General features: G+C 42.5%; 2 protein-coding genes across 2 annotated transcripts in view; one reads left to right on the forward strand and one right to left on the reverse strand.

Annotated features, from left to right (window-relative positions):
* LOC112861341 (ARF like GTPase 11) overlaps positions 1–24,947 on the forward strand; it is a 72,345-nt gene that overhangs the window by 23,091 nt on the left and 24,307 nt on the right. The window lies entirely within an intron of this gene.
* Positions 1,689–24,947, reverse strand: part of EBPL (EBP like) — a 38,777-nt gene continuing 15,518 nt past the window's right edge. Inside the window, exons 2-4 of the mRNA XM_025924164.2 lie at positions 14,744–14,813; positions 9,007–9,145; positions 1,689–7,520 (exon numbers count right to left, since the gene is read on the reverse strand). Coding sequence (XP_025779949.1) covers positions 7,280–7,520; positions 9,007–9,145; positions 14,744–14,813 — 450 coding nt within the window. The 3' untranslated portion in view covers positions 1,689–7,279. The remainder of the gene's footprint in view (positions 7,521–9,006; positions 9,146–14,743; positions 14,814–24,947) is intronic.

Genomic DNA, 24,947 nt, shown 5'->3' on the forward strand with positions numbered 1-24,947 from the left:
TGTCTCTCGTGTGAGGGCAGCGGCAGTGTCATATATTTAGGGCCTGGCCCTGGACACATACAAAGCCAAATAAATGTGTGCGAATTTTTTTTTTTTTTTTTTTTTGAGAGAGAGGGCGCAACTGAGTGAGGGGGGAGTGGGAGAGAGAGAGAGAGAGAGAGAGAGGGAGAGAGAGAGAAGCCAGGGCTCACCCAAAGCAGGGCTCAAGCTCACCTGAAGCAGGACTTGAACTCACGAACTGTGAGAACATGAGCCGAAGTCAGATGCTTGACCGACTGGGCCAGCCAGGCTCCCGACCGTGTGAGCTTTCATTTGGATGAGAACAGTTTATTGCGTATTTGATTAGACATCCTCACAGCTGCATGTGCCAAGGACCACGATTCTCAGTTTGGGGATAAGGAGAGAAGTTAAACATCTTCCCCTGAATCCCGACACTGGTGAGCAGCACAAGTGGGTTCTAACTCAGCACGGCTGGTGGCAAAGCCAGGACAGCCCAGCTTCAGGTTCCACCGTGTGCACGTCCTGTGGCATCGGGTGATCGCTCACCTTTCTCCACCAGGTTCTTCCGTACGAGGAAGATAGATGATAGTTGCTGACCACAGAGTTCACGGGATCATCGTGAGGATCCAATAACACAGTGCACGGAGAAGTGCTTTGAAATGGCATGAGTATGCACTCGGGGCGTTAATAATATCCAGTCGCTTTCCTAGATACCAAACAACCCGGGCATTCCAAAGGTATCGCGGTCTCCAGCTCGCGCTTCCTGACTGGCTAGGAAAAGGAAAAAGGCAAAGACATGCAAGAAAACATACATGGTTTCTGAAGTGAAGGCCCCTGTACCAGGAGCCTGAAAGCCCACAGGAAGTTAAGGAAGAGACCCCACAAAAGCCCACAGGACGTTAAGGAAGAGACCCCACAAGTGGGAGGCTTTGAACTTAAACCTTGGAAGAGCTGAATCCCCGAGGCCTCACCTTTGCTTCCTACCCCCACCCAAACCTGCTAAAGGCCCCAGACACTAAAAATACCCTGGCCACCTGCTGCCCAGGGAGGCAGTAAATCACAGGTCCTCTAGCACCAGAATCCAGGCTAGGCCCAGCCTAACACGACCAATGGCAGCTGACAAGGCCCCACAGGTAAGTGCACTTCTTCCCACGCAGGCTGTTATCATTAGCTTGTCCACTGCTCAGTTGGGAGGACGGTGCCCCGAGGAAGTCGGGATGATGTTGAAGGGTTCTTGGGCCAGACGTGCTAACTGGATGTGCGGTGATCAGGGAGAAGTGTGTCATGGGGAGGGGCTCCCAGGGAAAGGGGAGCAGCTCCTGTGGTGAGTGGCAGCTGCTATATGACATAAAATAAACTCATCTCCCCCAAATCCACAGATCACGGCCTCAACTGCTGTCCTATTACTCTGGGGCCACCAGATGTCACTGTTACAGGGAGCATGAATATTTGTGGTCCGGTCCTGGGACAGGCACTGAATTTACGAAGACAGTTTAAATCATGGGCGCTCATGGGGACACCAGTGACACCCATGTCTTGCTTCCAGTTCTTAAGTTCTCACTAATGAGATCATGTCCGCAGGTACCACTATCAGTCCAATCCCCAAAATGTAATAAAAAAAATGCCAAAAATTTGTTCGCCTTTTACTGTCAGTACAGTACCATGAATCAGAAATGAGAAGCCAAACAAAATGTTTAATTTACTTTTTACTGAAACGCATCATCAACAAACACATTTGCAGGGAACAAGTACTGTGCTATTCTGTGGTGTTGCTCAAATTTGGTAAAGTGGGGACCCCCGAGTGTCCTCTACTTTGTCACCCCTCTCCCTAAAAAACAGACTGCATTATATAAGTTAATTGCTGTCACCTGACCTCTTGGTCCAATGAGTGAGAAGTACTAACAGGACAATACAAAACACAAAGCCAAACAATGAAATTGAGAGACGACTCAAGTTTAATGAATAGACTCAGATGATCAGAAAGGCATTTTAGGCCAAATTTTTTAGATCATAAAAAAATAAGCAAAGTTGAATAACTTCATAACTTATAAGCTCTGGGAATATGTCTAACACTGCTGGAATAGAAAGAACACTGGGTCCTACCTCACTTAAAAGCTATGTGGCCTTGGGCAGTTATCTAAGCCCTCTTGAGCCTCCTTGGGTGGACCTCTCTGAGGCTCCCTTAAGCAGTACAAGAATCTAGGATTCTAAGTGTGGCCTCGAGGCCCCTGTGCAGTTGTGAAGGTGGATGTCAAAAATAACAATACAAGGCCACCCAGGGCCATTTAAGGGACACAGACAAGGGCTGCAAGAATTCAGTCTTTGCCTCTGACTCTAAAGGGACTGAGGAAGGCTTCTGGAAGGGAAGGGATTAAACACATAGGACGTAATACTGCAGCAGGCTCAGCACAGTTGATCCCTCCCTTGAAGAGCTGGGATGTGGCCAATCAAATATTTTAAGATGTCAACTTGATCTGTGTCAACATAAGCATCAACGGAAACTAGTTTCCAAAAATAAATGATAACTGCTACCTATCAACCTCTGTAAGTGCATGGATTTCTCAAGAATGGGGCCATGTTCTGTAATACTATCCACAGCTGGTTCTGTAGGACCGCTGCTTCTTGATGATCAGCTGAGGGCAAGGGAGAGAGAGGAAGGAAGGGGTGTGAACGCCCTACTTCAAAGGTTGAAGTCTCCCCAAAATGTTAATACATGCACAGACAAGAGCTTGAGAAACAGAAACTAAATTTGTAATAGTGGTTCTTCCTGATGATACTGGGCATGTTTGTTTTCTTTTTGCTTATCTGAATTTTCCATTTCTCAGCAATGAAAATGTATCAGTTGTGTAATACATTTTTTATGCAAATACATTTGGGAAGGGTAATACATCACACTAGGATCAATTATTGATACCTTAAGATTAATTAATGGATGCGATTTGTTTCCTACAATGAAGTGGTGATGGGAAATGGATTTTGTTAGGTCTGGGGTCTGTGTCAAGCAATGGAAAGGGGAAAGGGAAGGTGTAGAGATTCTAAAAGGGCAGTAGGTGGAGAAGCCTCACAGTTAGCTCACATTATGCTTAGGCCTGCCAGGCCCTCCCTGTTACCTCACAGGTATTTAACTAAAATTAAAGATAGCAACAGTTTACCTTGTTCATGCAAGCCTTGCCCAATTATTCTCTTTATATATGATTTATCCTTAGATTCAAACTCTAGCTTCCATGACAAACAAGAATAGGTTCGTGGATTTTAATAATTAAAAAGAAAAATTTTTTTAATGTTTATTTATGTTTGAAAGACAGAGAGAGACAGAGAGTGAGCAGGGGAGGGGCAGGGAGAGAGGGAAACACAGAATCCCAAGCAGGCTCCAGGCTCCGAGCCGTCAGCACAGAGCCCAATGTGGGGCTCGAACTCACGGACCACGAGATCATGACCTGAGCGAAGTCGGATGCTAAACCGACTGAGGCACACAGGCGCCCCCAATAATAATTTTAAAATAAACAAAGGATTCTTCCCCAAACTTTTTGCATTTTGTCTTCAATCAAACCTGTCTCTGACAAAGTATTATTTTACAATTTCATACTCTGCAATATGTGGACCTTTCCCGGAGCCCTGGTGCTAGGACTCCAGGAGTTGTAGAGTTGACATAATTAAATGCAAGGAAACGATCACTTACACCGTGAATTTAGATTGGTTATGCTGATCATCTGCCTCAACGTTACCTGGAAAGGAAGAATCTGCAAAGGAAATTTACACTGTAAATAATACTGGGGACGGGACAGCCTGTTTGCAGGAATCTGGTTACCTAAAATATAAGCAATTAATAACCTACTGCAAATCATTTTATGTATTCCTCCAAGCCTGTCTTGTGTGCTTGGCTCCCAGGAAACAAATGTGAAGGGATGGAAGGAGGGGTGGAGGGGAGTATGCAAGTAAGTGATCCCTAAGGACCCAAGCAAAATTTAGACATTTGTTTGTTTATTTAGGGAGGGGAGGGGGAGCGAGAAAATCCAAAGAAGACTCCATGCTCAGCATGGAGCCCGGCACAGGGCTCGATCCAACGACCCTGGGATCATGACCTGAGCCGAAATCAAGAGTGGGTTGCTCAACCAACGGAGCCACCCAGGCGCCTCCAAAATTTAGACTTTTAAAGTAAATTTGAACTATCACCTCCAAGTAGTTGGAGATACTGAGGCTTGAAGGAACAACATTGAAGATAGTGACTTCTTTAATTGAATCTGAGATACCATTAATTATAAGATGCCTCATACTTTGATAGAAAAAAAAAAACCCACCTCCAACGAACTGAGGCACGGCAAACGTAAAATGCATTCTAATTTTTAAAATATTAAAATATGGAGGAAAAAATCTATCTTAGCACCAGTGAAACACAGTATTGCCTTGGCACCTTGCCCCCACCTCTCTCTGATGGGGAGAAGGGCTTCTAACAGGATATGTTAGACTTTCACACTGGGACACCATTTCTCGCCAACTCACTTAACTGTTAAAACATTGAGATCTGTCCTTCTTTGGCAGCAGCGTGTATCTGTACTCCAAGTTCCTGTCAAAGTCTGTAATCCCCATTTCTCTCCCATTCAGCACTCAGCAAAAACTGTTGAGAGACATCATGTTTTCAGGACTGCCTGCAGGGTTGCGGCCCATCCATTTTTCCCTACTCTGTTCACCCTTGGATTGAGCCAGATCAGCAGAGAGCAAAGTTCCGGAAACAACTAGGTAATCCCTCATGGAAAGGCTTTTACAGACTCTCCCTCTGGCATCCTGCCTTCTGCCCACATCGGGGACACTGTTAGAAACAGCCTGTTACACTGAATCTGTTGTCAAGGACACAGTGTCCTCTTCATGAGGGTCCACTGAAGACATTTTCCAGGTCTTCATACCAGGGATTTTTAAAAATAAACTTTTAAGGAGTGCCTGGGTGGTTCAGTCGGTTGAGTGTCTGACTCTCGATTTCAGCTCAGGTCATGATCCCAAGAACGTGGGATTAAGCCCCACACTGGGCTTTGCACCAAGCGTGGAGCCTGCTTCAGATTCTCTCTCTCTCCCTCTGTCTCTCTCCCCCACTCATAGTCTCCGTCTCTCTCTAAAATAAAAAAAAAGTTTCTAAATATAGACTTTTAAAATCGAAGCAGAACATATAGAGAGAGAAGTGTACCATTTGTAAGTGTACAGCTGAATGATCAGATTATAACCACCATGCAAATGAAAAATAAATAGACTAACAACATCTCAGAAATCCTCTCATGACTTCTCCCTATCAGTACATCCAACTGTCTTCCCCAAGGGCAACCTTTATCCTGTTTTCTTTTTCCTTTTTCTTTTTTGTTTTAAGTTTACTTAGTAGAGGGACACAGAGAATACCAGGCAGGTTCCTTGTGGTGTCAGCACAGAACTGTGAGATTGTGACCTGAGCAGAAATCAAGAGTCTGATGCTTAACTGACTGAGCCTATCCTGTTTTCTAACACCACAGTTTTACCTGGTTTGGGACCTTATATAAACAAAATCATACAATACATATTCTTTTAGTCTGGCTTCTTTTGTTCATCATTGTAAAATTCATCTGCATTGTTGTAACACTAGTTGTTAATTTGCATTGGTTTCTAGTCCGCCGTGTGTCTGTATTACAATATATTCATTTAAGGTGTTTCCAGTTTGGGGTTATTAAATGAATAATGCTGCCATTCTGGTGCATATAGTAAGCACTTCTGGGAGGTGTATACCTAGAGTCAGATTACCTGGTTCTAAGCGCGTACACGTCCAGTTTTAATAGTTATTTCTAAACAGTTTTCCACTTTACGTTCCCACCGGCGCTGCATGAGAGTTCTTGTTCCACCTCGTCACCAACACTCCTCATTGTCAGTCTTTTTACTTTTAGCATTGTGTTTATTTATTTTTGAGAGAGAGACAAGAGCATGAGTGGGGGAAGGGCAGAGAGAGAGAGAGAGAGAGAGAGACACAGAATCTGAAGCAGGATCCAGGCTCTGAGCTCTCAGAACAGAGCCTGATGCACAGAGCCCGACACAGGGCTTGAACCCACAAACTGTGAGATCATGACCTGAGCTGAAGTCGAACGCTTAACCAACTGAGCCACCTAGGTGCCCCACTTTTACCATTTTGATAGGTGTGGAGGAACACCTTATTGTGGTTTCCTAAATTCTCATCTGTATATTCTCTTTCATGAAGTAGTTATTCAAATATTTTGTTAAGGGGTGCCTGGGTGGCTCAGTCGGTTAAGTGTCTGACTTTGGCTCAGGTCATGATCTCATGGCTCGTGGGTTCGAGCCCTGCGTCCGACTCTGTGCTTACAGCTCAGAGCCTGGAGCCTGCTTGGGATTCTGTCTCCTTCTCTCTCTGCCCACCCCCGCTTGAGCTCCGTCTCTCTCTCTCAAAAATGAATAAATATTTAAAAAATTAAAAACAAAAAACCACAAAAAACATAAATATTTTGTTAACTTTCGATTTGACTTTCTAATCGACTTACAGGAGTTCTTTATTCAGGATGGGTCCTTTGTCAGTAATATGTACTGCAAATACCTTCTACCTTCTGGGTTCCTTTTCTACTCTCTTAGTGGTGACTTGATGAACAGAGTACTTTTAGTGCAGTCAAACTTATTGCAGCTTTTTGTATCCTTTTGTGTCACCTGTCTGTGTGAAACTTGGTCCATTTCTAATCTACTCACAGGGTTCTGCTACTATCATATCTGTTGGCTTCACAAATTTGATAAAGGACAAATGTAAAATAGAAGCATTCATTTCATGTCTGGTCTCACTTTGGTAACCGAAAGATAAGTGAGATGATTAAAAGCTGAGGCAAGTGATGAGTCACTAAATTCCATTTCTGAAATTATTATTACACTATATGTTAACTAACTTGGATTTATTTACATTTTTAAAAAAGCTGAGGCAACAATATGTTCTTGGAATAAAAAATTAATATAATATGCTCTATAGCATTTTATGATCATTGGCTTTAATAATGTGGAACAATTAATAGAGCCATAAAAGTGTATAATTAAAGATGTTATTATTACAAGTTAAAATTTACTCTCTGTTCCCCATATTGTCATTTAATTGAAAAACAAAAACAAAAACAAAAACAAAGACTTGCCACCTTGCAATCAATTTGAAATAAGCTGTTGAGGAACAACACTATAAAAGGAAAGTATACACTGGAATGCATTACATTTTGGCCAAACAAGAAGGTTTGATCCATTCTGGCTTATAAAGCAAGAAACCAGTGTTTGTGATTTTGAAAAGTCACTGAAACTTTTTCCCTGAATTGGTTCCTTTGTAATACATTTTCTTGAGTTCTACCCATGACTGACACAGTAACAGTCCTGGGATCAGAACCCACACACTATTGAAAAATACCAGATAGACCCCAAAGTAGAGCCAACTGTTGGTGTTGAGGTTGGGGCTTCCCATAAGCCAGTCCGGGAAGAAGGTCATCCACCCGCCATATAATTCACACACGCACAGGGTAATCTGTAGGAAATGCCTGTTAGAGAGAAAGAAACAAGGGATGAAGCTGCCAGCTCAGCCCAGCCTGTCACCCTGAATCCTGACCTCTTTTCTTAAATGGCAGCATTTACACCGTCTTCCACAGCAGAAGACCTCTCTGAAGTTGGACCTCAGGTTTCCCACAGTGCTCCTTCAATGGGGCAAGTCAATCTAATTCATGGGAGATCCATGCTTTCTCTGGAGAAGCAATACTGCCCTTCCTGGAAGATTATCCTCAGAGTTAAATAAAGTCTCTCAGGTATCCTGTTCCACTCTTAGGAAGATTTATGGAGGTCACATCTCACCCAGCAAAGAGAGACCTAGATGCGAATCTTGCTACAAGCCACAATTTTACTGGCTGTAAAAGGGGACAGTAATAACAGTTCCTTCCTCAAAGAATATGGTGGAGAGTAAACGAGATACGTGGATATGTAAGTACTCAACAATGCAGATATTATAGATGGTTCAAGTACTAAACAATTGGGTGCATGTAGTAAATCTACAACCAAGATCATAGAGACAAAGATATATCAAGACACCAGGAAGAAATTTAATTTTTCCTGCCAACTATCTAAGTAAAATTGGGTGGGAGGAAAGTGGACTAAATGACCTTAGAGGTTTCGTTCAAACCTGAAATTTTGTGACGAAGCTTTAAAAAATACTTCTTTGATTCAAGACACTAAACAGTTGAATGCAATCGTGCCTATTTGACATTGTTTTGGGAATCATCCCCAGGATGGCATCCTATTTGCCCTACGTCACTTTGTCTGAAAGAAGGAAAGGAAGGGAAAGGGTAGGAGGGAGGGAAGAGAGTTCAAAGTCTCAGAGTCTGACTGACAGTGGTTAATCTTCCACCTTTCTTCTCCCTTTCCTCTCTCCTGCCTTCCTCACACCCTCCACAACCTGTTTCTGAAAAGATTTGTCCTGCATATCTAATTCCAAATTAAGAGAATTTACTTGGTGTAAAGTGAAATAGGAGTTTTCTTTTTTTTTTTTTAAAGGTTTTTTTATTTTTGAGAGAGACAGTGCGAGTGGGGGAGGGGCAGAGAAAGAGGGGAGGGACAGAAGATCTGAAGTGGATTCTGGATGCGGCCCAAGCTCATGAATGGCAAGATCATGACCTGAGCTGAAGTCGGATGCTCAACCGACTGAGCCAACCAGGCGCCCCTGGAATAGGAGTTTTCAAGATTTGGGGGGCGATTGGGAAAGGGTTGGAGGCATTACCCTTTACTTTCCAAAATATTGGTGAAAAATCATCCAATGCTCTTCACACTTCCTTCCTCGTAGAATGACTAGGTGGTCCCTACAATCCTATTTCCTATCATTTTTATTTTGAATCATCTGAAATTATCCTGGTGGCACCACGCTTCCTATCTAATATTGAACAATTTTCATTTCTAATCTAACAAATGAATGTGGTCCTAATCTACTCGAGACAGCTAATGTTTCTCCTCTCTTCAGCAGGCCAGGAGAAGAGCACTTACCGATAATATTTCTCTTTGACTATGGCATAAATGAGGACCAATGCCAGAGACCCATCCAAGACAACAGTCAGAATTTCCAAAGACACAATGGTTGGGTCAAAATAAAGCCATCTTGCATCAGCTTTGCCATATTCTTTCCCTAAAAGTGAAATACATTTTGTTACTCATCTGGCAACTATTTTTATGACAGTCAGTGAAAATGACCTTTTTTTCCCCTAACGAGGAGACAAAGAGAGAAACTGTCACTCCCTACGCTGCCCATAATGCCTTAGAGGAAGGCAAGAGGAGAACGGAGGCTGAAACGCATTTACCGCACAAGTACTAATAACAATATCTTGGTATATTTGTAAAAGGATTTCGTTCCCAAAGTGCTTGCATACATGTGCCCTTTTCACCCCTGCTATCATTACTATAAGCAACAGAATTCTGAATTAATTCAACACAGCCAGATTTTGCAAAGACCATCTCTAATAATTAGCTTGTTAACTGTGTTACAGTTCCTTACTTCAAAATTCCCATATAAAGTCTGTAGGTATAATCTAGATGTGGGAAAATTATTATTAAGGAAATGTTTATTAAAAAAACATGTGTTTATTAATAATTGAAGAGAAATTGAGCCCTGTACTGGCAGTGGGGAGGTTCGGGGGGAGGAGGGTGGAATGGTAATGACACAGAGAATGAATCCCCCACATGGACAAAGGGGATGTTTCAGTCCAGACAGGAGTCACCAACAACAGACACCACAAAGGCCTCAAATGTGTTCACCCTTTTGGGAGTGGGCATGCCCTAAAAGATCTTTCCAGACCCCATTATCAGGATTGTTTCTTCTAGAAAAAATGAGGTGAGAAAGTCTTTTTAGAGCAGGACTGAGAGCCATACACTGGGAGAGCCAACCCACCCTTCCTTCCTTCCTCTCTATTTCCCTCTCTCCCTCCTTCCCTCTCTCCCTCTTCCCTTTTTTTAATTTATCAAACTAATACATGCCAGTCCTAAGATCTCAAATGATCAGAGTAAAAAAAATCAAAGTCTCGGGGCACCTGGGTGGCTCAGCTGGTTAAGCGTCTGACATCAGCTCAGGTCATGATCCAATCCCACAGTTGGTGGGTTCGAGTCCTACATCAGGCTTTGTGCTGACAGCTCAGAACCTGGAGCCTGCTTTGGATTCTCTCTCTGCCCCTTCCCCAGCTCACACTCTGTCTCTCTCTCTCAAAAATAAACATTAAAAAAAACATTTTTAAATGAAAGTTTCACCTCTTCTCTCCTTTCAATATTATTCTCACATTATTTAGACAAGATATGAATCATCAAATATTAGCTACATAATCGGGATTGGTGAAGCAGCAGGACAAAGCTCTAGTCTCCATTAATGGCCCAAGGTAGGATCCCTCAGGGCTAGGGACAACAGGTTCTAATGAAAGGCTGTCTTGGCAGAAAGAAAGGCCAATAAACAGGATTAGTCATTTAATGAGATAACACACAGACACAAGCTGAGCAGAGACTCTGAAAGGCCAGACAGGGCCAGCAGGACAGGCAGAGCTTTCCTGCTAGTCCTTAGCCGACCGCCAGCCCAGGAATGAACTGAAAAACAACATACTAGTGAAAGGAAGCTTTTCCTGTAAATCTAAACACATACACAATACCTGAAGTGTTCCCTCTAGTGCACCCCAAGTCTAAGGAAGTGTCACTTAAGAAAAATGTCAGTGCTTTAGGAACTGAGAGATTAGTAGTTGTTTAGACACTCAAAAATAACACCATTCATTCATTCTTTAATTCAACAAATCTTCTGGAGCATATGGAAGGTTCTGTGCTGGGCCTGGGGAATGTAGCATCAGCTAGGGCCTAGGGCACAGGTGGCCCTCTGGGAGCTCCCGTTCCATGAGGTTGGACCCTGTCGTAAGTGATGGCAACTGAGCATGGGACATGGAGGAAGTGACACTTTAAGCCAGATGAGGGAGGTGAGGTGTTTTGATCACTTCTTCTTCCCCCTGTTGGTGAGGGAAGGAGTCCCACCCTCGGGTTATAGGGACGGCCACACAAGACAGGTGGCACTGGATAGATGAGGTTGATGGCAACTTACTAGTCACACACACTCACAGCCTGGGGAGAGATGACACTGCACCACACAGGGCCGCACGGGGTGGGGTGGGGGGTGCACTTAGAGACGGAGTGAACTAGGAGGGGCCACAGGAGCCAGTTCTGCAGTGACAATGGGGTGGCCCCTGGTTCCTGAGGCAAGATGGGATTGGCTTCCTCCAATAATTTGGGGGGCTGGCAAGGAACTGAAGCCCACTTGCTCCTCAGGGACCCGTAGGCAACATGCCTGGTCCCTGTGACAAGGAGGGTCGCTTGGCTAGGGGACCTCACATGAGGAAGCAGAGTGGGGTTCCTCTTATGGTTAGGCCATGTGAGTCCCTCCAGATTTTATCAGATGTCAAGGCACACATAATATCAGATTTTAATCTCGGGCCTTACACCACAAGAGGTGACCCACGAACTGGGTGAAGGAGAGGGTGCTTCAGGGAGGAACACGCGCGCCACAAAGGCCCGGAACGGAGGGAACACGGTGTGTCTGAAATCACATTTAGTTCAGCAGAACTGAAGGAGACTCTGTGTGTGTGTGTGTGTGTGTGTGTGTGTGTGTGTGTGTGTATGCATGCCTGCACGCGTGTGGATGGGGCCCGGGGTCACTGCTGGAGAGGAAGGTGGTCCCAGCGCATCAAGCCTCTGGCATCTCCTCCTCTGCCACCTAACTCTGGTCATTTTTTCTGCTGGTTAAACACCTAGATAGCAACAGGGCAAACAGAGTGTTAGTAAGCCTGATGATGTGATTAGTGTCATTTATTCTGTGACTGACTGCCAGGCTCAGGCAGAAGTTTAGAGAGAAAGACACGCTGGGGCTGGAGTAGGATCCCAGTCCCTGAGCCACAGCTGGGCCCTTCACCCCAGAGTGATTAGGAGAGGGTGAGGGGTGACAAAGACTGTCTTCTTGACCAAGTTTGAGTCGGGGTCCTCTGAGCCCTCTCCTCAACAAGGCCCCCCATCCAGGGCTCTGTCCTTGGCTCGCTTAGTCCAGTTTTAGCCAAGAATCCTACCAGGTCACGACAGCAAAAATCCCCCTTTCTTGGTATCTGCTCGCTTCCCCCACCACCAGTTTTGTTGAGATGTAACTGACAAGCAGCACTGGGTAGGTATAAGGTGTGCAACACACTGACTTGGTTTACATCTGTTGTGAAATGACTGCAATGAATTTAGTGAACATCCATTACTTTACACAGATACAAAAAAAAAATAAGAAAAAGAGGTGCTTTCTTCCTGATGATGAGAGCTCTTTGGATCCACTCTCTTGAAAACTTATAGCAGTGGTAACTAGAGTCATTATGTGGTACATTACATCCTCAGTACTCCTCTATCTTGTAACTAGAGGTTTGCACTTCTTAATCACCTTTATCCAATTCCCTCAATCTCCACACCCCACAAATCTAATCTCTTTTTCTATGAGTTTCAGTTTTGTTTTGCCTTTTTTTTTTTTAATTAGGATTCCACACATAAGTGAGATTATATAGTATTTGTCTTTCTCTGTCTGGCTTGTTTCGCTTAGCACAATGCCCTCAAGGTACAACCATGTTGTCACAATGGCAGAATTTTTTTATTTTTTATGGCTAAATAGTATTTCACTGCATGCACATGTGCATACACACACACACACACACACACTTTATCCATTCATTCATCACTGGATACTTAGGTTGTTTCCATGCCTTTGCTACTGTGAATAATGCTACCGTGAACATGGGGGTGCAGATACTTGATCACTCTTGATAACTGATCAAATTCCTCATCTACACCCTGTATGTCATATCACCCTGGCCTGCCTGCAGCAAGAATCCTGTTGAGTCAGTCTATTAAGAACCCTCCAAACCTCAATGTTTCTTCTTAGTAATTTTCCATCCACTGACCCCACCTGCTTCTTGGCTATAAAGCTCCACCTTCCTGGGGCGCCTGGGTGGCTCAGTTGTTTGGGTGTCCAACTTCAGCTCAGGTCATGATCTCAGTTTGTGAGTTCGAACCCTGAGTCAGGCTCTGTGCTGACAGCTTGCTCAGAGCCTGGAGCCTGCTCCAGATTGTCTCCCTCTCTCTCTCCCCCTCCCCACTCACACTCTGTCTCTGTCTCTCCCAAAAATAAATAAACATTAAAAAAAAGGTCCACCTTCCTTGCTGTATTTGGAGTTGAGCCCGATCTTTCTCCCCTGCTACAAGCCCCCACTTTAGTAGTACCTCCTAAATAAATTCTTCTTTATCATCTTTAACCAGTGGCATGAATAATTCTCCTTTAACAGGGTCCACATAATGCTTATAAGCCAGCTCTACATCCTTGTGAATCTAAGGATAGTCTACTGATCAACATCTGGGAGGCCTTACCCTAGACGCTCTGAATCAGAATCTGTATTTTAACAAGAGCCCAAGGCAATCTGGTGCACTTTAAAGTCTGAGAAGTACTACTTAAATCTATTGGATTTTCCTTTTCTCAAGAATAAAGGACCCCACCATTAAATGGGCTTTCACTTTTTTTAAGGCAAAAAATGTAAACTGAAGATGACTGATAAAAATCATGTTAGATATTTGCATTTCATGGGACTAAGTCAAATCTGGGCTGTTCACTTGCTCTGATGCCAGGCCAGGCAGCCAGGGTGGAGGACAATGACTTAGGCTGGGGTCTTTCAGCCTTCGGGCCTCCCAGGCAATTCCCAAGCACAGTTTAATCTGGCCAACTCATCACGTTACACACACAAAGGTGCCCAAGCAGCATTTCACTCCTAAAGTGGGGATCAGGCTCCCTGAGCTACCATTGGCTAGGACCTGGCAGGCATCAAAGATGACACATGGTTTGCTTTGAGAAGCACTAACTATAGCTCTCTCAATTCTCCAGTTTCCTAACACAAGTGATGAACCGGAGTCCCAACACAGATCCTGGCTGGAGGATCTGATTTCAGAATAATGGAAGAAATAAGATAAATGACGCAGAATTTCAGAAGCAAAATCTGAAAGAAGTTACCTTGCACAAGGCAGTTCTGTAATAGTGGCAAAGGACTCTGTTGTTACAGGGCTCACTTGTCAAAATTGACACAGTACAGGAGAGGAAGTCGATACTAACTGATGGAACGTCAATTGATTTACAGTAAGCATGAAGAAGATAGGGAAAACCAGTTAATAGCTCTGCAGAGCAGCAGGAGTTTTGGAAATTATCTACAAGACTACAGATACATATATATAATAAACTGAGAGCTGATATTAAAAATATGGGAAACACCCAGTTTAAATACTGCAAACTCTTCAATCTGCACTAAGAATATTTTTTAGTATACAGCTTTATTGAGATATAATTCACGTGTCATACAAGGCACCCATTTAAAGTGTCCAATTCAATGGGTTTCGGTACACTCACAGATTTGAATCATCACAATGAAATTTTTCAAACATTTCATTAACCCCTCCCCCTGCAAAGAAACCCATACCCATTATCAGTCATTCATTCTTCACCCCCCTCCTCTGGCACCCCTTCTCCGCATGGTTCTAGGCAACCATCAACCTATAATCTGTGTCTTTAGATTCACCTATTCTGGACATTTCACATAAATGAAATCATACAATTTGTGCTACAGGTACTCATTTAATGGACAGCCACACTTGCAATTAATCTCCTCAAACGTTTCAAATGCAAACATTTTAAATTACTCACACAATGAAGCAATCAAGCCTTCGGAATCTGCGATGTTTCCTACGAAAGACAAGTAGACAAAAGGGCCTTCCTGGAGAGAAAATGAAAACATGCTCTAATTCAGCATCACAACCACAGGATGGCACCGGAGATACACGGCTTCACATGGCCACGTCCCCAGGAGCCCACCTCCTGGTCTGCTCCCTCTGAACGTCGTACCTGCAAGCACCTACACAAGCCGGTGGGGTGTGATCCTAGAGACTGATGCCCAGGCCTTGCAGACAGAGGGAAGGTTTATATAATAAATGCTGTTTTTCAATGATTGGCATTATAAATTTAGAGGTGTGTTCTTATGGGAAAAAATAAATTGAAAATTTTGCACAAGGAAAGAGCTTAAATGTTATATTAAACAGGCTAAATTCTGGATGATTCCAAAAATTTTGCACCTTTGAGAGGTACCTCACAGCAGTTCATTTTGTCTTGTCTCAAAAAAAAAAAAAAAAATCCAAGATCTCTCTTAACAAAAGTGGTATTCACCTATCTGTATCAGTCAGACCTGAAATAATTCTTTTTCCTGCACATAGGGCAAATTTAGGAAAATTAAAACACTTCCAGGCTACATTTTAAATTTTAGGTAATAAAATACCTGCAATCACACTTAGTATTTTTCTATCACTGAAATGTTTCTTTGCTTAAAATTTCAAAACTAATTAATTAGAATTCACTGGGGAATCTGACTGGCATGCTGCTCCTTTGAACAAATTAAAAAAAAATTTTTTTAAGTTTATTTATTTTTGAGAGAGAGAGCACAAGCAGAGGAGGAGCAGAGGGAGCAAGGCAGGAGATCTGAAGCAGGCCCCATGCTGTCAGCACAGAGACCGATGTGGGGCTCAAACTCACAAACCAGGAGATCATGACCTGGGCTGAAGTCAGACACTTAACCGACTGAGCCACCCAGAGGTCCCTCCTTTGAACAAATATGATCTCTGGTCAATACAACTTTTTTTTCCCATTTCTTTTTATCAACGCAACTGCTTATATGACATTAAAATCGTATCTCTCCCTATTCCCTGCTCACTTATAGTGCTGCTTCCCAGAGTTCACCATTTAGAGCCACTTCTGTATTTAGTTCTGGGGATTATTGTCCTAACTCACAATATACTTGACACTGCTATTTCTTTAGACATTCTCAATTAACTGCCAATCCTGAAAAACTATGATTTAATAGATGTCTACCCTCTGCTTCCCCACACTCTACAGGTTTTTGGACAGCATAGGGGTGGAAAACCTTCCTTCTGAGCTCTTAGACCCAGGAGCTGGCCTAAGAGTTAACTGACATGATGGACTAACAGGAGGAAAGCATGCAAATTTTATTTAATATTTTTACATGTACATGGAAGTCCTTAAAAGGAAAACAAAGACCCAAAGAAGCTATTAGGCCAAAAGGTTTACATACTTTTTTACACAAAGAACAATAAATTATGGAAATGTGACAAGACAAAGGGGCTTGGACTAGGGACAGTAAATTGTGGGAAAGTGACTAAGAAATATATGAGGGAAACTAATGGAAGATAAGGGTTATTTTAGTAGGTTTGTTTGTAGAGGCCCATTTCAGCATCGACTCCCAGTCTCTGGTGATAAGAACATTCTTCTCTTCCTGGTACAGGGAGGGCACCTTTCTCATGGGAAATTTAACGATCTGATTTTAGGTAGAAAGGAGGAGGCCAGAAAGCCTAAGGTAGAAAGCCTTCCCACATCTGCTGCTTTCCAATTGCCTTCCACTCAAAATAATCAAAATGCCAAAGTGGCATAGCTTAGAGTGGCATGTCCTAAACCTTTCAAATAGCTATATTATTCTCTTTAATTCTTCCATTAGTCACCCAAATTTGTAACTTAAGTAGTAAACTTAAAACCTCAACTTACTCATCAGTGTTGCACAGCATCTGAGAGGAGAATGCTAGCCCCCACCATGCTTTCTTCTTTTCTTCCCCATTTCCAGTGCCCCACTCTTGTCTACTTTGTACATTGCTGAGATTGATTACATTTCCATTCTTGTTCTGTAAACGTTATTTGTCTTCCTATTTTATTTATATGTAGATTCTAAAGGCTGAAAATCAACAGCATTTACAACACGGTGATTATGTAAACGTCATTCACTGCAAAGGGCTGCAACTTCTCTCTCTCCAGATTGAGTATTTTGACTTGTCATTTAAGAAGAATGTGGCAGCTGGAATATCCCTTATTACACTCACAAATTTCTCAAAATCATGCTGTATTTTAGTTTGCTACATATTTGGGCCCTGACTTTCTTATATTTCTGTTTACATTACAGTTTGTAATTGCCTTTCTTTTCTCTGACTGAGAGAAGAAATCTGATTTTCTCCCCATCTCATTAATATCTTCCATTTTCTTACCCATGCTAATCCCTGCCAAACAAGCTTTAAAGTTGGTTTGTTTTGTTACGTTACTTACTTGGTAAATGGGGTTTACCTCAGAGTATATGTAAACATTATATTCTTTAAAGGAGATTTTAAAAAATTACATAGGAGATAAACAGCAATATTTAAAAATAAGAAGTACTCCCCATCCACTTTGAAACACTTTATTTTCACCAATCAATTTTTTTTTTTTTTTTTTTTTTTTTTTTTTTTTTTTTTTTTTTTTTAGCAGAAACATAGCAGGAAATCCACACCACTTCCCTGGCTTGGCCTGGGGACTTTCTAGATAAAATACAGCCACTGGTCTGGCCAGTGGGAGCAATAAGTCTGGGCTGAATTTGACCCTCTATAGGGCTCAGTCCATCTATCTGTAAGATAAAGGACCTCCTAAAATTAGATTGTGGATCTCATCCTAAAACTAGACATGACTTCCAGTCACAATCTCTTTAACTGGAGCATTAGTAAAACACAGACTCTGGCATTAGGTCCAGGACCTTTCCTCAGAAGCAACTCTGTGAGTAAGAACAAAATGGGGATCTGGCAATCTATAACAAGCAGGGACCTATGAGTGTTTAACAAAATTTCTCCCTTTTATATCTACCTGTTTAAGTTCTATTACTTTTTCAAATGCCAGCTCAAATCCTTCCTCTCCAAGAAATCTTCCCAAACCTCTTAGCGACGAATTTCTCAATCTCCTGTGTTCCTAAGTTTGTGCTTCTATAGTCAACTGTCTGCTGGTTATGGATCTCCCGTCCTCATTGGATCAGACATCTTTAGGGTCTGGGATGTTGTCTTATCTTAGAATCTTTAAGAACCCAGGATGATATTTTGTGTCCAGTGTTTGCTAATCTTGAATTAATGACAAGTTCATATAACGAATTACTTAGAAAGATACCTTGAGGGGCTTTTAGAAGGCACTCTATATTTCTTACTATATTAATGTCTCAAATGTAATGGCAGTATGCAGCTGACTGTTTAACAACACAGGTTAGGGGCACCAATCCCTGTGCAGTCAAAAATCCATATATAATTTTTAACTCTCCAAAAACTTAACTACCAACAGCCTACTGATGACTGGAAGCCCTACTGATAACATAAACAATTGATTAACACATATTTTGCATGCCATATGTATTATACACTATATTTTGACAATAAAGTGAGCCAGAGAAAATTAATTATTAAGACAACCATAAGGAAAAAACACTTACAGTATTGTACCGTATTTATCAAAACAACCCACATGTAAGTGGACCTGTGCAGTACAACTCATGACTTCAAGGGTCAGCTGTAATATATGTAAAGTATAAAAAATATATTCATGGGGCACCTGGGTGGCTCAGTCGGTTGAGCGTCCGACTTCGGCTCAGGTCATGATCTCACAGTCTGTGGGTTCGAGCCCCGCATCAGGCTCTGTGCTGACCGCTTGCTCAGAGCCTGGAGCCTGCTTCAGATTCTGTGTGTCCGCTCTCTGCCCCTCCCCTGCTCACGCTTTGTCTCACTCTGTTTCTCAAAAATAAATAAATGTAAAAAAAAAAAAAATTTTTTTAAAAAATATATTCATGCCTCCACATGCTGATTGGATGCTGCCTCTTCCAGGCAGCAAGGCTTCCCTGATTCTCTTGGTGGGAAGTGGGTGCCTCTCCTCCATAGAAACCTGCTTGCTTATCTCTTCCTCAAAACCGTCAGTTCCTTTAGGGAAAAGTCTTTGTCTTTTATCTCTGCATCCCAAATGCCTGATAGATGTACATGCTGACAAATGTTTACTAAAAGAATAAGAAGAGGGGAGTAACAGTTAAACCACCACTACCACCCAAACAATCCATTTAGAAAATGGGCAAAAGAAATGAAGACACATTTCCCCAAAGAGGATATACAGACAGCAAACACATGAAAAGATGTTCCACATCATTAGCGGACAGGGAAATGCCAATTAAAACCACAACGTGGGGCGCCTGGGTGGCTTGGTCGGTTGGGCGTCCGACTCCGGCTCAGGTCATGATCTCACGGTCCGTGAGTTCGAGCCCCACATCGGGCTCTGTGCTGACAGGTCAGAGCCTGGAGCCTGTTTCGGGTTCTGTGTCTCCCTCTCTCTCTGCCCCTCCCCTGTTCATGCTCTGTCTCTGTCTCAAAAATAAACAAACGTTTAAAAAAAAAAAAAAACACAACGAGTTGGTACTATACACCTATCAGGATGGCAAAATAAAAAATAGTGACCACACCAAATACTGACAAGGATGTGGATCACATTTCTGGTGGGATGAAAATGATATCATTCTGGAAAACCAGAGTCTGAAAGTTTCTTCTAAAATGAAGTACGCAGTCACTATTGGACCCAACAACTTTCTTAAGCACTTATCCCAGAAAAACAAAAACTTATGTTCACACAAAAACAAGCACACAAATGTCCACAGCAGCTTTATCTGTAATAGCTTAACGCTGGATGTCCTTCAACAGGTGAATGTTACACAAACCTCAGTCCATTCATACTGGAGCACTCCCAAGCAGTAACAAGGAATCAACTATTGATACACTCAACAACGTGGATGGATCTCCAGGGGATTTGCTGAGCGAAGAAAGCCAACTCCAAAAGACTATATACTCTCTGATTCCATTCATTCATTCATTCATTCATTCATTCATTCATTCATTCATTAAAAATTTATTTATTTTGAGACAGAGACAGTGAGAGTGGGGGAAGGGCAGAGAGAGAGAGAGAGGGAGACAGAGAACCCCAAGCAAGCTCAGCACTGCCAGGGCAGAGCCTGATGCGGCCTCAGACTCACAAATTGTGAGATCATGACCTGAGCTGAAACCAAGAATCGGACGCTTAACCGACTGAGCCACCCAGGTGCCCCTCTCACTCCATTTATATGACGCTTTTTGGAATGATAAATTTTAAAAATGGAGGACATATTAGTGGTTGCCAGGGGTTAGTGGCTGGAGGAGGTGGGGGGAGTTGATAGTTGATACAAAAGGAAAACACTAGGTATCCTTGTGGTGTTGCAACTGCTTGATATCCTGTTGTGGTGGACACTTGAAACTAACCAGTTGATAAAATGATACAGAACTTAATACACACACATGTGCCAGTGGACCCAGGGAAATCTGAATGAGTGGACTGCACCAACGTCAATGACCGATATTATACATGTTATCGGGTTTTTTTTTTTTTTAACATTTTTTAAAGTGTATTTATTTTGAAAGAGAGGGAGTGGGGGGAGGGGGAGAGAGAGAATCCCAAGCAGGCTCTTCACTGTCAGTGCAGAGCTGGATGCAGGGCTCAATCTCACGAACCTCAAGATCATGACCTGAGCCGAAATCAAGAGGCAGATGCTTAACCGACTGAGCCACCCAGGTACCCCTACACTATAGTTCTGAAAAATGTTACCACTGGGGAAAGCTAAGCCAAGTGTACATGGGCTTTCTCTGTATTATTTCTTATAATCACATGTGAATCTACAATTACCTCCCCCCGCCAAAAAAAATTTAATTAAAAAAATCAGACAGGTAGAACAAGAGACATGGAAGAAAGAATAACATTACTAACCGAATAACATTTTTTAATCAATTGCCAGGACTTTTTAAAATTTATTTATTTATTTATTTATTTATTTATTTTTTTTTTTTTTTTTTTAAATTTAGACTAGCCTGGGCCCTGGCCTCAGAGAGCTTATCTAGCAGAGTAACACCAACTTCTAATTCAATATAGACTGGAAAAAGATGAGGGGGCCTATGGTTGGGACAATCAGGGAAGACTTCCAGGAGGAGGTAGTCCTAGAGCTGTGCCTTGGCAGGCAGGCTTAGAGGTGGAAGGAAGGATAGGGATGGCAGCCCAGGGGTACGAAGGGCAGGCCGTGGTGAGGCCTGGTGGGTCCAGACTCTGCCCTGCCCAGCACTGTAGCCAAACAGTGATGAGCCCCCGGCCCGCCCCTTGGGCTCCCTTGCCAGGGCTGAGGGCACTTATACGTGTGTTCTCAGAAGGCCTCAGGCTGGTTTTTACTCCTCCAGGCCTGAGCATGCACAGCTCCTCTGTCTTGAGTACCCAGGCCTGGCTTTCTTTCCCCTAAAAAGAGTGTAAATAAAACAAACAAAAAAATTTTTTTTACTGTAGTTAAATAGACATAAAATTTACCATTTTAACCATTTTAAGTATACAATTCAGTGGTGTTGAGTACATTCACATTCTTGTGCAACCATCACCATTTATCTCCCTCCATAACTGAGTCTTCCCAAACTGAAACTCTGTGTAACTCTGTAAAACTCTGAATAACTCCTCATTCTCCCCCTATCCCTGGCCCCTGGCAACCTTCACTCTACTTTTTCTCTAAGTACCTCATATAAGTGCAATCACCCAATTTTTATCTTTTTGTGACTGCCTTATTTCACTTGGCATAATGTCCACAAGATTCCCTGTGTTGTGACATGTACCAGAATTGCATGTCTTTTTAAGGCTGAATAATATTCCATTGTATGCATACACCACATTTTGTTGGTCTGCTCATCTGCTGATGGACATTTAGGCTGCTTCCACCTTTTGGCTACGGTGAATAATACTGCTATGTGCACGTATCTAAGTCCCTGGTTTCGATTTCTTTGGATATTTATGTAAAAGTGGGCTTACTGGATCACATGCTAATTCTATGACATTTCTTCTGGTGGTGCACCTTTACTATTTTAATTACTAAAAAACATTATTAAAGGGATACATAATGAAAGTTTAAAAAAAAGAACTAAATAAAAAGGTATAAAGTGAAAGGGACAACTCTTTCCCTCCTGACCCCCAATCTCATTCCCCTGAGACACCGTTGCTGAGTTTCATGGCAGTGTTCAGGAGCCTTTCCATGTGTAGGTTATCATAAAGCAATAAATGTTGAAAATATCTTCTTCCTGCTATTAATTTTTCAACTATAGTGAAAATTCCAACCATACAATTGAAAATTTCAACTATAGTGAAACTATAGTGATGAGGAAAATTCCACAATGTTTGTTTATTTAAATGTTCAAGTTCTGCGGATCAGGATTTCTGGTTTCAAAACATACAAAAGTTCCTATTAGATGCTCTAAAACATGATTGGAACCATATATCTAATTGTGCTGCTAACAACATCAACTTAAAAGCTAAGACGTATCATGGCAAATAAAAGTAACCACAGCCAGTGTCAATTTTCATCTAAGGTGTTACAGACATGTGATTATAACCACAGTATTTTGTAGGCTTTCAGACAACTACTACAAGTCAAAGCTCAGATAAAAACAAAAAAAGTTTGGGCTCTGCAAGTTACTGCTCTCTCTAATTCAACGACCACTTTAGAGAAAATACTCAATTTACTATTTCAACCTTTAAGAGAAAATTTAGTGGGGGAAAAAAGGGCTTCACAGAAATAAAAAAATTAAAAAAAAAAAGAGGGGCACCGGGTGGCTTAGTTAGTTGCGCCTCTGACTTTGACTTAGGTCATGATCTCACGGTTGGTTCGGGAGTTCGAGTCCTACATCGGGCTTGCTGCTGTCAACACAGAGCCCACTTCAGATCTTCTGTCCCCCTCTCTCTCTGCCCTTCCCCCACTAGTGCGCTTGCTCTCTCTCTCTCCCCAAAATAAACATTAAAAAAAAAAGAAATAAGAAAGAAAAAGAATCCAAATTTCTTTTTTTTTGTAATTTGTACTAGTATTTGTAAAGGCTAAATTCGTATTCTAATGTATTTGCAAGCTTTTTGTTTTTAGCTTGTTTGAATGAAGAGCCAGAGAAAACAGAACAACATTCATTATTAAGGGTGGGAGACTAAAGTGGAACAGAATAGAATCACTATGTAAATCCTGTCAAAATTTATTAGCATTTCCTATTCAGATTCACAAAATCTCAGCCTAATCAGACTTGATTTTTCCATGTCACGGCAACAGCACCCATCATTGTTTCTGGAAGGATCAGCTGCTCAGCCTCCTATGGACCTGGATGACAAGGCTTTGGTGACTTCATAAATCTATGCTGCCCAGCTGTCGTCCCCTTAATGACATGATGACTTCTGTTTGATGGAACCTGCCGGTGCAGACGCACTGCCGCCTGGTATTAATGGAGGACAGCGCTGGTCTTTTCAGAACCCGCGAAAGTTCTATTGTGCCCACATCGCGGCAGCTTAGTGTTTCATTTAGAACTTGAAAACATCTTTTAAGAATATGCCCTTCCCTGCCAACACAGTTATTCCTCAGATTAAGGATTTGAAAGGAAACTTTCCAAGGCTTATCTCAATTGGACAAGTGCATTGTTACTTTATTACACAGGGACAGGATGAAAATTAAAAGTTAATCCTAGGACAGAGTATGGCGAGAGGGGTCACGAAAAGGACAGAAGAAGACGGAATCAACCTTTGCTGAACTCTGCTAAGTGCCAGGCATCATGCCAAGTGTCCTACATCCTTGCAATTCAAATGTGGCTCGTGAATCCCAACTTGGGCATCTCCCAAGAGCTTGTTAGAAATGCAGAATTTCAGACCTAGATTTATGGAATCAGAATCTGCACTGTGAAAAGATCCCTGGGGTGATTCCTATGTACATTCAAGTTTGAGAAATACTGCCCCATTACAAAGCTCTATTTAATCCTCATGGCAATGCTTTGAAGAAAATATTTCCATACTTTATAGGTAAATGCTAGGGTGTGAATGTGTCCCACCCAAATGCATGTGTTGAAATTCTAATTCCCAAAGATGATGATATTAGAAGGTGGGGCCTTTGGGAGCTGCTCAGGTCATGAGGGTAGAGCCTTCCTGAATGCGATTAATGACTCTATGAAAGAGGCTCCAGTGAGATCCCTAGCCTTTCCACCAAGAGGACACAGCAAGAAGGCACCATCCAGACACCAGGGAGAGGGACCTCACCTGCCATGACAGCAGCCTGATCTCAGACTGCCAGCTTCCTGAACTGAGAAAAATAAATTTTTGCTTATAAGCCACTCAATCGGTGGTATTTTGTCATAGCGGCCCAAACACATGAAGACAATAAGGAAACACAGAAAGAAAATTTCTTTCCTTCTTCCCCTTCCTCCTTACAGAAAGGATTTGTGGTAGGGAAAAGGTACTGTTCAGAATTTCACAGCTGGTAAATGGCAGAGCCAGCATTCAAGAGTGCATCTGTTAGACCTCTAAACCCATAATCTTTCTACCTTCCCTCCTGGACCCAGGCTTCCTGAGTAACAAACAGTCAGATCCCTCTGGAACAGTGTTGAGTAATGAGGACAGAAAAGCGCCAGGAAACCAGGTCAGGAGAAATGGTGGAATGCACTGACACTAGGGGGCGCTGCAGTGTAGACAGGGGATTCTACTTCCTTTTGGGTTGCATAGGGCAGAACTAGGACCAATGAAGAGAAGTCCTAAGGAGACTAATTTCACCTCACCATAAGGAAGAATTTTCTTATCACCAGAGCTATTTAATTCTGGAAAGCTGGTATTGGCTGAAAGTTTTCAACCTATATCTGTCTGGGTTATTGGTAAAATACCTATTTCAAAGGGGATATGGGACTTATTGGCCCCTTGAGCCCCTTCCTAGACCGAGGTGGCTGTCTTGTTCTCCACACATGGTATTGGGCATTTCTTTAGATGTGTTCATCATGATGCACGCCATGCCCAGGCTACCCCCCAGTCCCCAGAGAGGGGACAGCCGTGGGAAATTGTGGTTTACACAGCGACAGGAACTGCTTTGGCTAGAGGTGACTGAGCCAGAGGACAAGGAGGGATAACAGGACTCCAGAACAGACAACTCAAGCTGGCTGCTGGCCTACGAAGCGGCCTATCCAAA

This window comes from Puma concolor, chromosome A1 (genome assembly GCF_028749965.1).
Source record: "Puma concolor isolate L17-30 chromosome A1, mPumCon1.1.hap2, whole genome shotgun sequence".
Classification (NCBI taxonomy): Eukaryota; Metazoa; Chordata; class Mammalia; order Carnivora; family Felidae; genus Puma; species Puma concolor.